This window comes from Siniperca chuatsi, linkage group LG7, assembly GCF_020085105.1.
Source record: "Siniperca chuatsi isolate FFG_IHB_CAS linkage group LG7, ASM2008510v1, whole genome shotgun sequence".
Lineage (NCBI taxonomy): Eukaryota > Metazoa > Chordata > Actinopteri > Centrarchiformes > Sinipercidae > Siniperca > Siniperca chuatsi.
This window is the reverse complement of record NC_058048.1, coordinates 30,343,739-30,359,648: the sequence shown is the minus strand read 5'-3', so window position 1 is coordinate 30,359,648 and position 15,910 is coordinate 30,343,739. Positions and strand designations below refer to the sequence as shown.

Below are 15,910 nucleotides of genomic sequence, written 5' to 3'. Positions count from 1 at the left end.
CTATTACACATGCATAATAATAAAATCATTTCTGAGTTTTTATACTGTTAATAGGTCACAGTTTGGAGTGTAGAGGGATAAACATGACTGGTGGAGTGGTACTGTTATTTTGTTTTTGTGCTCGGACAGTGGCTGAGCCTCTACTTTCTGTCCTTGGCTGCGTACCTACAGATCTGATACTCAAAGGGACTCTGTAATGATATGATCACAGTCACCTGAGTGAAGTGAAGTGTCAGACTCACCTGTTTTCTCTCAGGAATATCAGCTGTGAAGAAGTATCTCTGTGTGTTTACGTTTGTTCTTCTACCTTTGTGAGGGCCAACTTGAGTTTTTTTTTTTTTTTCAAAAAGTAAGGACATTTAAAAAGTGGGGGACATTTGGAAAAGTGGACATTTTTGGGAAGTGATGACATTTGTAATGGCGGGAGGGCGGGAGGGGGGGGGGGGGGGGCATTTTGTAAAGTGAGGAGATTTTAAAAAGGGGGGCATCTTTAGACAGTGCGGACATTTTTGGAAAGTTAGGATTTTTTTTGTTAAATAAAAAAGAAATTGGACGTTCAGGACAACTTGGGAAATTGAGGACATTTTTGCAAAGTGGGGACATTCACATAAAGACATAATAAAGAGATGTTGTGATACCCAGAGTTAACCCTCTTTCTTTTTAAGAATAAAATAGTATTTTTGAAATAGTTTTATTCCTTGTACTCTGTAGCCCATCATTACTTTTTTTTATTTAATTTTGTCCGTTTATACTTCAGCATATGTTTTTAAAATCAATTCGTGACGCCAGTGAGGCGTCAGTGACGTAGAGAGGGAGGCAGACAGACAGGCAGCGGTGGAAGCAGCGAGACAGGCAGAGCATCAGTGTTTGTCCTGCAGGGCTCAGAGAGGACAGAGGCTCGCCACCGGACACCCAGCGGCTTGTTTTCAGGTAAAAACCCGTTCGGCTGCAGCTGTCCCTCCCGCGTGCTTGTCCTCCGTCCGTGGCTCGTCGCTTTCGGTCGGTCCGTCGCGTCTCGTGTTGTTGTGGAGATGCTGAGGCGGAGAAATGGGGGCGATGGGGCGCTGCTCAAAACAAAACCTCTGAGATAAACCCGCTTTTCACGCGCCACTGACGCGCCTGCTGACAGCCAGTCTGAGCATCGTGTGTTTTTAATATCCAGGTGAAGTCATCACACACACCTTCATGTCTGGTATGCGTGCGCTTGCATTGTTTGTCAGCGGGGCGTTTTTCCCGTTACTACGCACATTGGCACAATCACAAACCGGGGCCGTCGCGGTTTGGAGCGTGTGCTTTTTATGTTCTTGGATCGTAAAGACTGCCGGTGGCTGTGAGCTGAGGCCGTGCGGGACGCCTGTCCGCTTCCTGCGTTCGTGTTTTTGCGGTTTTTGGTGTCTCCAGTTTGGTTTGTTGTAAAATGGAGGCTGGATGGAGGAGGAGGAGGAGGAGGAGGATGCTGCTGCTGCCATGGCCTCCATCCGCCTCTCACAACCTGCTGGTGCACATCACATGGTCTTCACACACCCATCAAATCAGCCGAAATCAGATGTCTTAAGGTGTTTTAAGATGAGCCTCTTGTTATTACGGTGCTTTCCATCTCGGCCAGTATTCCCACAGGGACTCGGTGTATGAGAGATGCTGCTCCAGTCTCTGTAATCAGAGCACAAGGTCATGAACACATGAAGAGGTCTGCACCCTCCTCTGTTGCTGCTGGGGCTGCTGGGCCTGCATGTCTGTCTGTCCGGGTCTTTCTCAGTGCCCCTTCATATCATTACAGTATTGCAAAAAGACTTCAGCGGAAGACTCATCCCCCCACAATGCACCACAGAGCGCCACAGGAAGTCATTCCTGCCTGTGGCCATCAGACTCTTTAACTCCTCCCTCTAAGTGTCAGTCTGTTTGACCCGAAGTCACTAAACTGGACACTGATCATTAACATCTCTGCAATACTTGAATAATTGTGCAATAGTCTGTGTACTACTCCCGTGCAATATTAGTTTTCCCATGTTAGTTTTTCTTATTTATTGTATTGATATTATATACCTCCATTACTCTCGACAGTACATGCACCTCCGCTTATTACTTATTACATATGTGGTGACACTGTATTTTATACTGTACTTTCATCATCAACCGGTAAACCCACTTGGTACTCGACACTTAGTTTATCTTATACTTATACCGACCTGATACTTAATTTATTTTCTGACCTGTTTTATAGTGTTTATAGTGTATCATATTGTTTGCTAGTACTTTCTCCTGTGTGCACTGACGTAAAGGCGAGCTGCTGTAACAAAGAGTTTCCCTTCAGGGATCAATAAAGTATTTCTGATTCTGATTCTGAAATACTGTCTAACTCTGCATGCAATAAAAACATTCATTTGGGGAAAACAATGGTAGCCTAGGTAGAAACTGAATTACAAAGCATGTTAATTTAATAGAAATGTAATATTACTACCCTATTATTATAATACTTAATACTGTATTATTACAATACTTATTTGAATACTCTGGTTTTGACTGTCTTCTCTGTCGAAAGCTTGATAAATTGTACTTAACATGTCATTTTGCTATCTGCAAAAACCCTGCGCAGTCTCGATAGCCTTGCTGTCTCGTTTCTTTATTTTTCTTTCATGAATCTGTTTCATTCACCTTCATTTCTACTCAGCAGTCGTGCACAACAGAGCAGAACACAATACTTCCTCTCAACACAATACAATAAAGTCGTAGACTCGCGGGAACTGTAGTCGTTGAATGTAAACTTTGGCTCTTTAAAAACGACGAGGTGTTCAGATTCTCCTGTGCAGCAGCAGACGCTCGTTTATCCGAACGGACAGAAACGCTCAGGAGCGTGTTTCAGGTCTTCAGAAAGGCTGACCTTCATCGCTCCCTCTCTCAGACGTCACATCGACTTTGCTCTCGGTGAAAGTAAAACAAAGCTCGGCAAAGTAAAACTCGACACAAAATCCCCATGCAGGTTTACGTCACTGATCCTGGTGATTCCATTCAGATAATGTGAATCTGATACACGTGGCCTGAAGACTGAGGACCCAAGGAGCTCTGTCATATCTCACGCCCCCCTACCACAGCCCCTCATCAGTCAGTGGCATGTGGGGGCAGCAAGGACAATTCTTAATTTCTTGCGTCTCGATTAGATACCCACCGACATTAGCTCATTGCAGATACATCGGAATCGTATATTTCAGCAGATGAATTACAAGAAACTGAAGTAGAGAAATGCCAGAGATATGTTTTGAAATGTTTTTGTTTTGTCACCAATCTATAGTTTGTCCGCCAGAGAGCAGCGATAAGGGAACCTGATCAAAAACGTGGATTTATGTTGCAGCAGATATATCATTATCAGATTTTTGAAACTGTCAAATATAAATATCTGTATCTGCTCCCGTATCGGTCGGGCTGCCGTCTTGATTTTTCAAGTTGGTTTATTGTGATTATTATGAACGCCTGTTCTCTGCGTGCGTGCTTTCGTGTCTCAGATTTGTGTGTGTCCCCATGCTGACTCGTGTTGCGTAACCTTCATCGTGGCCTCAGCTGAGTCCCGTTTCAGCCACGCTCAGTGATTACTGTTCTGTTCAGGCGGGAATCAGCCAGCTGAGACCACAGATCGCATGAAACACGTTACAGATGCAGAGACAAGTAATTACTTTGAACAGAGACATGAAATCAAACGTCATAGCAGGAAGTCTTTATTGTACAGGAAGCTGAAGGGGTCGTGTGTAATTGTCTCCCACGTGTTGTTTTCATGCGATCACTACCTTATTATTCAGTGGTTTCAGCATAACAAGCTTTGCTTTTTGTGGTCACGAAATAGCTGCTCTGAGATCAGGAGACGACATTTAACTTGACACAGTATGTGTGCACAGTGCAGACTCCGGCTGCTGGATTAAAACAAGAATCAGACCTAAAGGTTCAATTTTACTTCAACAAACTGAAAAACAGATGTTTGAGCTGCATTTGTCATTTTAAGTCCCAATTTCTCCAAATCAGAATCCCCTCTGTATGGATGTCTGATGCAACTGATAGCAACTGTTAGCTTAGCATGTAGGTGCTGCTGCAGACAGACAATAGCTGCGTCAGATTAAAAAACAACAGGGCTGCTGTATGTGTGGATTAAACTGTACAGCTCAGACTATAGAGACATCTCATATGCCTCATCTGACCTGCTGTGTGGATCTGTGTGTGTGTGTGTGTGTGTGTGCATGCACTAAGGCTCAGATATGGACAGATGGATAAAGAGGATGTTGCTGGTTTGACTGGCTTCTTGTGCTAGCTGAATGCTGCTGCTCTGCTCTGTATGTGGCGTCGTTCACGCTGCAGCTCAAAGAGTGCAGGTGCAGACTAATTCATAATTAAGTTTATTCTCTGTGATTCAGATCTGTGTGAACTGGCAGCTGGTTCATACTGCACGATTTGTTCATTGATTCAAATATTTCACAGAGTGCAGCCGTGTGCTGATCCATTGCTATGCTGATGTACCGGATTTAAACACGTTAATGAAAAATCAGAGATGACAATATCGGATTTAGTCAGATTTTTTCAGTTCAGAATTATAAATTAAACAGAAGTGTGTTAAAACACACTTTTCGGCTTATCGAACACACTGCAGTCTGAATGATCCTGACCACAGTATAAGCCACAGGATCAGATTGAGAGTTTTCTTATTAGCCCTATTTGATAAAATATGTAAGGATATAAATGAATGTGTAGATTTCCTTCCTTCCTTCCTCGGATGTTGGACGATAGAGGAGAAGATAGATGGTTCGGTGACGGAGGGAGGGGCTGCTGGATGGATGTCAGTGTCTTGTCCATTTGCGAAAGTGGAGAGTCGATTTAATCCAGTCAGGCCTGTCAACAGCTAATGATGGCCAGGGAGCGTTAGCATTAGCCTTTTTAGCTACTGCCATTATCAGTACAATAAAGTGGGTCAATTAGCTTGCTTTTTCCTCGTTTTCTCTCTTTTTTTTGTTTTCTCTCTCTCTCACACACACATACACACACACACACACACAAAAACACACACAGACTCCAGAAGTAAACATAGCACTCTGGTGATGCAGAGCAGAAGCAGAGGAAACAAAGAGGGCCAGACCAGACCAAACGGAACAGACCAGGCTGGATTAACCTGAACCCAGTACCCATGAATCCTCACCACACACTCTTAGTGGAACTATGTGCAGGTTCATGGGGACTGGACCTAGTTCAGACAGGATAAATCTGAGTTGCTTGATTTAGATGTCTGTAAAACCTCCTAAAGAGGCGTCACAGTGTACAAGGCAACAGCAAACTGGCTGCCTCAGTGAAATGTTATTTTACTGACAACAAACTATATTTGGTGATTTAATCAGTTCTTCTGAGATGTTTTTTTTATTTTTTATAAAAACAGAGACTGAATGGACACAGGGGACACACGCTCAGGGGCCCACGGGGTCCCCAAAAGCAGATCCTCTGTTTGAAGTGACTGTTATTAAAATGAGTCAAAAGTAGGGTATCCTGGTCACACTTTTTACTTAGTTATTTTTATTAGCCTATATTTAGTTTTACCCCCTACATAACATGTACACTTAAGCTACAGTAATCCTATATTAAAATAAGTAAAGCATTTTAAAGCTGAACTCTAAGTAATATAACCTGTACCACAGGTCTCCTTTAATGTTTTGTATAATATCCACGGATGTGATGAGGCAGGGCGTTTTAGAAAGACAGTGTCTCTTCATCTCCAGCCTAAACAAAATACTGATGTTCAGGTACAAGTTTCAACTAACAACAGCACTTTTCAGTTATGTTTAAGGGTCTTTGACACGTTTGTGCTCCAGCCCATTGTCTCTCCATGGCTGAGACCAAGTCATTTGAATGCACAGGCCTAATAATTCAATATTCAAGCTATGTGACCATGCTAGGCCTGACTGTTGCTGTCTTTTTTAGATTTTAATTGTTCTGGGATTTTGCAAGGTCAAAACTTGAGACTTGAATGTTTTTGTTTTCAAGTCAAGTCTTTGGAGAGAGTTTAGTCTCAAATAAGTCAAGATGAGCCTCATGTCTCACTCATGTCCAAGTCTCGAGCCTACAGCTTTGTCAAAGCATTTGTTTGAGCTTTTGGATGTTGAGTTTGTTTAGATTTTTTTGAAGTGTGATTGGGGACAGCACTAAGAAATTTACAGAGGCAAACAATGACATCATTAAATCAGTTTAAACTGATCTGATTCGTTTAAAAAATGCAGTATTTTTCATGAAAATCTGTAAAAAAAAAAAAAAAAAAAAGGAATGCAATTACTTTTTAATTGTATACCAACAGGCTGTTATCAAACTCGACCTGTGACGAATTACATGTAAGCAGCATGAATGTTTTGACACTGTAAATATAATAAAATACATAATTCCTGTTTATAGATGTGATTTAGTGGAGAAAAATGTTTTGCTGTTTAAAAAACAAAAATTAGAGAAAGAATATTTGACATTACTAAAAGTGTCCTGCCTCCTCTCTGACAGGCCCAGCTGCAGCATCCCTCATCATGACTAAAGAGGAGAACCTAGAGGTGCAGGAGAAGGAGAGGCACGACCGGGAGGAGCAAGAGGAGGGGAGGGTCCAGAGAGAGGAGGAGGAGGTACTGACCGAGGAGGAGGAGGAAGAAGTGGAGAAAGAGGATGAAGACGAGGAGGAAGAGGAGAGGGAGGGGGAGGAGAAGGCGGAGGATGAGGAGGAGGATGAGCAAGAGGAGGAGCGGGAGGAGAGAGAGGAGCAGGCGGAAGAGGAGGATCCCCTGGCCAGCCGGGAGCATGAGGCCGAGCTGGACCCAGATCCGCTGTCAGTGTCTGAGTACCGGAGTCCAGTTTCCGAGCCACGCCGCCGAGCCATGGTGCACCCCTCAGCCCAGGCACCGCTGCCCAAAGACTACAGTACGTAGTAAATACACTCTGTTACACCACCTTTAATACTACACACTGTCATACCACCTTAAATATGCACTCTCGTACCCCTCTGCCCAGGCACTGCTGCCCAGATACTATGGTAGGTCATACCACCTTAAATACGCACTGATACCCAACCTTTAATACACATTGTTATACCAATTTACTTTAATATACACAGTCAAGCCCCTCCACCCTGGCACTGCCACCCAAATACCACAGTACACCATACCACCTTAAACACACAATTTGAAGTTATTTGCTGTTGATCGTTAGTGGCCAGTGGGATCTGATGTCATCATGATAACGCCTTCAGAGGCTGGTGGGATTTCTGAGAATCCCAGAAGTGAGAATTGTCCAGAGTTTTGTCAGATGTGTTCTATGTTTTGGATAAACAGGCAACAAGCAAACAGACTGGGGCCAACGCAGAGTCCTGCCTCTAATTCCCATAAAACAACATCAAAACACAACCACAGCGAGTAAACCTCAGCAGACTCTCCATGTGGCTTCACACAGATGCAAAACACGCTTAAACACACACACACACACACAGGCAGCATGCATGCATGCAGTGGTACAAGTGAAGAAACTATTTGAATCATAGACCACAGTGGATTGTCAGTGCATACAGTCTGTATTACTGACAGCTTTGATCGATCAAAAGCTCTGGAATGACTGCCGTATAGACGACGGGCTCATTTGTATTCATCATGCAAACTCAGAGCAGGCCAACTCCATTATACACTCTTTGTGTGTGTGTTTTCTGGCCATTTCCATTATCCAGCAGTGAATACAGAGCAGTCCCCTTCACCAGCCTGATAGACAATTTTCTGTCCTGTCTAAATGTGAAAGTTTTAACAGGTTTTAGCCAATTATTTACTAATATTTATTACATTCCTGCTGATCATTGACCAAATCCTACCATTAGTTTTGGACTGATTTTCTTCCTTTCAGGCAGCCATTGGTCTCATTTATATTTACAGTTATTAATTTGATGCTTTTATCCAAAGTGACAGAAGTGACAAAAATTAGGTAAATCTAAGTAACACTAAATCAATGGGCCATCGAAAATAAGTGCCACAACTCTCAGTTTTAAATTGCTCCTGACAATGAAGTGTCACACGCTGCAGGTGTATTAAGTTAGACTCAACATCCAAAAGCTCAAACAAATGCTTCAGTGCATAGGAAGAGAGTGTTTTTGAGAAGAGAAGGGGTCCAAGCACCTGGGTCCAATGCTTACTGTATGTCCATCCATCCATCCATTTTCTACCGCTTGGTCCCCGTTAGGGGGTCGCGGGTGACTGGAGCCTATCCCAGTGACTTCGGGCCTTAGGCAGGGCACACCCTGGACAGTGGCCAACTCGTCGCAGGGCGAACACAGACACAGACAAGGACAAGGACAGACAACCATTCACTCACACATTCATTCAATACGGGCAATTTAGAGTTATCAATTAACCTACACATGCATGTCTTTGGACGGTGGGAGGAAGCCGGAGAACCCGGAGAGAACCCACGGTAACACGGGGAGGACATGCAGACTCCACCCAGAGAGATTGTGTGATGTTGGTCCGGTCCGGGAATCGAACCCACGAACCCACGATCTCCTTATTGGGAGGCAGGAGCTGTAGCCGCTCTGCCACCGTGCACCCCTACTGTATGTCCTTGTCATGTTATTTTGAATGATCGCCCTGTGAGGTAGGACTCAACTAAAGGACCACTGTACCAGAGATGCCCAGTTCAGACAGGGTGGAAAGTAGTTGATTTTTCTCTGCAAGCTGATTTTCATTTATATGAAACACTTGTGTTGTTGTGTGGAAGTTGGGCATAGTGCTCCAGCTACTGGGCTATCACATTGCCCCGCCTCCTTGAGAAAGCTTATGACAGAGTGCTTAAAAGAAGACCGTGGCTGCTTGTCCAACCTCACATTCAAGAGCAGTGATGTGGATTCAGTCCTGGTTGGGGAACAGTGGACCAGCTGTTTACCTTTGCAAGGACACTGGAGTTTGCCCATCCAGTCTGCATCTGTTTTGTGGAGTTGGAGAAGGCTTGTGACCACGTCTGCCATGGTATCCCCCGGGGATTACTGCAGAAGTACAGAGTGCCGGGTCCATTACTAAAAGCAAATCGGTCCTTGTATAACCAAAGTGAGAGCTGTGTCCTCATTCTCAACAGGAAGTCAAAGGCATTCTTATTGTTTCATGAACAGAATCTCTAGGCACCGCTGAGTTGTGGAGAGTGTCTGGTATGGTGGCCTAAGGAGCGTCTCTGCTTTTTGCAGATGATGTGATGCTGCTGGCTTCATCAGACCATGACCTCGACTGCATGTTGGGATGGTTTGCAGCCAAGTATGAAGCTGCAGGGGTGAGGGTCAGTACCTCCAAGTCTTTACTAACCCCAAGGGGTTACTAAAGTATCTTGGGGTCTAAAATGGAGCATGAGATGGACAAGCAGATTGGTGCGTGGTCAGCAGTGATGCCAACGCTATACCGGACTATTGTGGTGAAGAGGCAGCTGAGGCTGAAGGTGAAGCTCTTGATTTACCAGTCAATCTACTTTCCAACACTCACCCATGGTCATGAGCTTTACTGTAGGTAGTGACAGAAAGAACAAGATTGCAGATACAAGCAGCCGACAATAGTTACCTTCGCAGGGTGGCTGGGCTCACCCTTACCCTTGTTCACATATAAGAACTCAAACACTAGAGGTGCGACAGGCTGCCATTCATTTTTAATGCAATCATGAAATTGCCCACTGTGTTTCAAGACTCAAAAGTCTCACCTGGAGTTGAGAAAGGTTCAACTTTATGCATTTCCTCTGACGTGCGGGAGCGACAACCTGGAGACGAACAGTCGCACTTGTTTTGATTCCCTCGGGAAACGGAAGCACAGCTGTTTTCAACTTCAATTCAACTATGAGAAAACAAAACCAATGAAAACAATGCATGGAAACACATTGCTCTGGAAACTACTTCACTGTCTGCCAGTACAGTGGCAACAGGAGAAAATAACTGTCCAATCAGAGCAGAGTATGTAAATTAGTGCTTAACACTAAATTCGCCCGCAAGCTTCAGGCTTATTAAAGGCAAGAGAGAGCCTGTTACTTTGAATCTGTATGTGTGAACAGGGCGCTAGAGACTGCTGCTGCTTTGCATTGAAAGTAGCTACTTCACCACCTTGGAATTTGGAAGTTTAATCTGCGTTCTGAGCGGTTTTGAGATACTGAGCTTCAAGTTTTTGCATTCCAAATAGCAAAAATTATATGTGGAATAGGTCTCTTTCACATATGAAAATGACAGACACCGTAAATGTTTTCTAAATGTACAATATCAAAATCCTATCAAATTAGTAAAAAACATTTTTGGAACAGGTCAAATGCAGGTAGAACCTTCTAATCCTAAGAACTCACTTTCTGCTTGGAATTATAAGGTTCTATCTTGCAAAACATGATTATTAAAAAAAAACATTAAGAGGCAAACACTGAAGGATAGTTTCAGTTTTTTTGAAGTCTTTAACCTTTATTCCAGTCATGGGAAAAAACCCGAACCTATCCTTTAGCTAATGCTAACATCAAGAGACAAGCATTTGCCTTTGTACTGCTGTCCTTCACGAGACCATCAATAAAATCCTCGATCCTGAGGTTTCTTATAAACATCACTTTGCGTGACATTTTCTCATCTCCACCGAGTTTTCTGCTCTTTTTCCCGCTGTCACTGAGCAGTGGGCATTGTGAAGTGCTGATTGGCTCACAAGTAAAACCTTATAGAACCAAGTTAAAGTTTGACATTGGAGATATACCCTTTTTGTTTTCTAAATAAAATGTACATACAACTTAAAAAAACACCTCACATAATGTTAATAAGTTGTCACAGAATAAGAATATGTGAATAACTTAATTTGGACAAAAATGTCAGATAGAACCTTATAATTCCAAGGTGTCGACTTGAAGTGGTTCGGGCATCTGATTAGGATGCCTCCAGGACATCTCCCTTTTCTAGGCATGTCCAACTTGACCATGAGGCAGACGTGGAACACATCTGGCCTGGGAACACTTCAGGATCCCCCAAAAGACCTGAAGAACATGGCTAGAGAGAAGGATGTATGGGCTGCCTTGCTTAGCTTGCTGCCACCATGACCCGGACCTGGGGCAGCAGAAATGGGATGGATGGATTTCAAGCATCTATCTCACAACCTGGGAAAATAAAACCAGAACTATCTGCAGAGTCAACAGAGAAAATATGTTTTCTGGGAGAACGAACCCTTCAATGCTGTACCAGAAGGGAGAAATAAAAACTCATCAAACCCATCAAGTTCCAATCAAATTGCATCTCCCCAACAACTAATATCTTGTTGTTAGAACTACATCAGATTAGGTCAGTTTGCCGTCCATTGAAGGACTCCTGAGCTTTTGACAGTTAGGAAAGTTTGTTATCAGATTGATTGCAGTTACTCAGTGAAATGAAATCTGCCCCAGAGCTCAGACTGCAGAGCTGGCAGGAAGAGAAACTGCAGAGCTCACAGGTTACTTCTGATTTGATGAGGGTGACAGAAACTTCTTGGCATCGCCATCTCAAATGCTCTCCTAAATTGGTTTTCCTTTTCATCTGATCTTTCTTCTTGTACTTTCCTAGTTCCTTTCCTTTCTTTTCCTTTTTCTGTTTCTCTATTAGTTATTTGTGGTCTCATTGGCTGTTTTTGGGTTTACTGCTAACTTTCATTATCTCCATCTGTCTCCAGCTTTCACCTTCTTTGACCCCAATGACCCGGCCTGTTTGGAGATCCTTATGGATCCTCGGACCACCATCCCAGAGCTGTTCGCCATCGTGCGTCAATGGGTTCCCCAGGTGCAGCACAAGATTGACCTCATCGGCTATGAGGTGAGAACACACAAATACCTACAACATTGAAACACTTCCATCCCTGGTTTGGGTCAGTTTGTTCTTCAACTTTTGTTTACACAGCTAGCTGAAATTCGTAAAGTGAGAAGGATGTCTTAACAGATTCACAACTTTCTTTAGACAAGATAGGAGAGCATTACAGTAGTCAAGCCTGCTAGATGTAAAAGAGTACGTTAGTCTTTGTCACTCAGAGAGAGAAATAGCCCACATCTGTTTTTCAGATGATAAAAAGCAGATTTAAATTCTGAGTCAAATATGACACAGAGGTTTCTTGCCTGTCTAGGGATAAGAGGAAGAAGCTAATGCTAAAGCTAAAGAAGCTCATAGAAATGCAACAGAGGCTAGCTTAAAAAAACGTGGCAGGACTGCAGCTCTCTATTGTCTTGTGGCTCAAACCTTTAAGCAGTTGTGTTTAACTGCATGTCTGTATCACTGCCCTAGTTGTTCTGGCATGGAGCCTGAATCCACACTCGGTTGTCATTGTCACATTGACCCAGATTCAATTCTCTGGACACACACACACACACACACACACACACACACACACACACACACACACACACACACACACACACACACAGATAATGAAAACTGAAATCCCACTGGGCAGCGCGAAGCTGGTATTAAAGCTGTAAGAGCAAAGCCTGAATGCTGGACTTGACATTTCACATTTCATTCTGTTCAAGGCACAAATCATGATCCAAATATAATAAAAAAAAAATAAAAAAACAGGATTGAAAGCTGCTACAGTATAACTGGCAAAGAGGTTGTTTAAAAGCACGAAGCGTACGACCACTGAAACTAACCCCTAACCCTAGCCCGACCATTAGCAGCACAGGTACACATTTTTGTCATTTAAGAGATTGACGTGTCATTGACTTACATTCTTTCCCTGGAGACATATCCTGACTTTAACTAAAACCACCACCTGCTTAACCCCAGTCCTAACCCTAACCTTTGCCAGTGTCCCCCACAATGTCAGTAATACAAGTACACGCACAAACATTGTGATAATGGCCCAGTTAAAATGGCTGCATGGACTTGAAAAGAGAGAGAGCAGAGAGAAAGTGGTGCAGAGGGAGAGAGAGATGGGAAGTCATTGAGGCTCTACCATGACTCAGCAGGAAACTGACTCAGCCTGGAGCAATAAAAAACAAGGAGCGGACAGTAACATGACTCAGAAAGATGGAGTGAAGTCGCAGACATTTCATGTGATGTTTTGTGCTCCAACAAACACACACACCACAAAGTTTTTATTTTAACAAACACCAGGTCCGATGAGCCCAAGAACATTGTGGGTTAATGCTGCGTTCATATTGTTCAGACTGTAATTACGAGCGCCAGAGTGGGAAAAAAAAACGTTCATATCATCAAACATATAAATAAAATCCAATATTTAAGATAATACAGGCCAGTCAACTAATTGGAAAGGAGCTTTACACTGTTTCTTTTGGGTTTCACTTGTTAACAAACTGCTACAAATATGTAAAACAATTAATATAGCTAATTTAGGCTATTGAAAATAGATTTTGTTTATATGAAGACAATATGCTGTTTAAATAAGTGATAACACACTATAGGATCTCCTGATTTTGGAAAATAATTGACGAGGCAGAGCCACAGATAGAAAGCAAGAACTCCCTTCACGCCCGTTGTTTTCTTGAATCGAAAGGAAAGCTGTGTTTAATTAACTGAAGACAAACCATTGAGGAATTGAGGAGCATGCTAAATTAGCCAACTTAAAAGCTACTACTCCCACAATGAGCCGCCTCTTTTCTTTTTTCTAATGTGTTCTTACAAGGAAGAGGCATTTAACGAAAGATTCATTGAGATAATGTGAGGAAAAATGTGCACGTCGGGACAGGTGCATTATTGAAATGGTAGTGAACATACAAACGCCTACAGTAAGTGTTATCCTCTCTGAACTGCTGTCCTTTCTGTGTCTCAGATCCTGAAGCGGGGCTGTCATGTGAACGACCGCGACGGTTTGACCGACATGACGCTGCTTCACTACAGCTGTAAGGCTGGAGCACATGGAGTCGGTAAGATTACTTATTTAATATGGATCCAATCAGTCAGTCTGACACGACCCTGCTGGACCGCACTGCAGCATTTATAGGAAGGTGATCAGTTAAAGGATAAGCCTGGTGTTATTTTATCTTTTAATTATTAACAGATAATCCCATGAAAAGACCAAAACCAACTATGAACTGATTCTACTAGAAATTATTGAGCTTATTCCTCTGTGCATAGTCAAGTCAGGTCAAGTCAGTTTTATTTGTAGTCTAAAATCACAAATTTGCCTCCGAGTGCTTAACAATCTGTACAATATACGACACTCTATCCTCAGACCCTCGATTCAGATGACAAAACCCCACAAAAATAACCTCTTTAACAGGACAAAAGGGAGAAACCTCAGGAAGAGGAACAGAGGAGGGATCCCTTTTTCAGGTCTGACACTAATTAAGTGAATTAAGTCAAACACAATACGCCCTACAGAGGGTCTAGTGAAATGACTCCAATGACCGTAAATAAAGTCCAACATCAGTTCTTCACATCGTTCCGAGTCAGGGCACAGGGCGTCTCGGAGGATCTGTGGTGTGACGGACAGCGTCGGGCGGGTTTTGGATTCTGCTCCCCTGCTGCTGTAAAGCCGGAGCTCCTCTTAGTTTGGTCCTCATTGTGTGTGCAGGCGACCCGGCGGCCGCGCTGCGTCTCAGCAGCCACCTGATCGCTCTGGGCGCCGACGTGAGTCTGAGGAGCCGCTGGACCAACATGAACGCTCTGCACTACGCCGCTTACTTCGATGTCCCAGAACTTATCCGAGTCCTGCTCAAAGCCACTAAACCCAGAGGTACACACACACACACACACACACAGATCACATCATGGATCACACATCATGAACAATCATCGACTACTCGCTAAATATTTACAGTAAATACTGAAAGCTTAAACTCAGGAGTGGAGGTTAGTCTGTTATTTCAGACCCTTTGTTGTCTCCACAGTGTTGAACTCCACATGCAGTGATTTCCACTACGGTACAGCTCTCCACATCGCTGCCTCCAACCTCTGCCTGGGTGCAGTCAAATGTCTGCTAGAGCACGGAGCCAACCCCACTGTCCGGGTAAAAACACTTTACCTTACTTTATTTGTGTGTGTGTGTGTGTGTGGGGGGAGTAGTTAACCTGTAGCTTGATATTCACACTGAATCATCATTTAGTTTCACTTCATTCTTCTGTCTGTCATTATGTTCATGTTAGTTGTTTTCTGTTGACTGACATTGTTAAAAAAAAACACATTAATCCCGCCTACACGGCACTGATTGGCTCATTTGGGGACACAGCCATCGTTGAGCACCACAAACCTATTAAATGGAAATATTCTAGATATCTTGCGCATCATTTTGTACACATTCCCCCAGACACATCTGCTCATGTGGACTAAATAATGCTCATATCTGTCCTTGCACACTCCAAAAACTTGCACTTGAATGTACCTGTGTTTTCTTAAATCTTGACTTTCAGATTGATTACTTGATCTAAATACAGAAAAGTCTGCCACTGTCTTCTTCTTTGCCTCCTCTCTCTGCAGAATGATAAGGGCCTGGTTCCAGGGGACGTGGTTCCTGACCCGATGGACATGAGTCTGGACAAGGCGGAGGCCGCCATGGTGGCCAAAGAGCTGAAGCAGCTGCTGCTGGACGCCGTCCCTCTGAGCTGTAACCTTCCCAGAGCCACGCTGCCCAACTATGACAACATCCCAGGAAACCTGATGCTGTCCTCGCTGGGGCTGAAGCTGGGAGAGCGCGTGCTGCTGGACGACATGAAGGTCAGAGCCACACTGAGGGTCGGGGATTTTATTGGTCTGTCCTCAAACTGAGATTAACGCCAAAATGTCTTATAGAGACAATGGAAAAAAGATGTAGATGCACAGAATGTGGTGTTTTAAAGCAGCTGATGATTAACTCTGAGCTGCCTGAAAATGTCAGTCAGTGACGTCTCTTAGTTGTGAGAATGTTTAAACCAATTACAGCAAATAACCTCAAAATGCAATTTATTGGTAAAATGAAGCTTTTCCTTGTGT

General features: G+C 43.4%; 1 protein-coding gene across 2 annotated transcripts in view; it reads left to right on the top strand.

The window, feature by feature from the left end:
- Window positions 1-774: 774 nt before the first annotated feature.
- Window positions 775-15,910, top strand: part of clip3 (CAP-GLY domain containing linker protein 3) — a 25,798-nt gene continuing 10,662 nt past the window's right edge. The window contains exons 1-7 of one of the 2 annotated variants that reach the window (XM_044202673.1): window positions 775-930; window positions 6,508-6,915; window positions 11,664-11,803; window positions 13,773-13,866; window positions 14,517-14,678; window positions 14,833-14,951; window positions 15,419-15,655. In XM_044202673.1, coding sequence (XP_044058608.1) covers window positions 6,531-6,915; window positions 11,664-11,803; window positions 13,773-13,866; window positions 14,517-14,678; window positions 14,833-14,951; window positions 15,419-15,655 — 1,137 coding nt within the window. In that variant the 5' untranslated portion in view covers window positions 775-930; window positions 6,508-6,530. The remainder of the gene's footprint in view (window positions 931-6,507; window positions 6,916-11,663; window positions 11,804-13,772; window positions 13,867-14,516; window positions 14,679-14,832; window positions 14,952-15,418; window positions 15,656-15,910) is intronic. The other variant, XM_044202675.1, reaches the window with a different exon arrangement.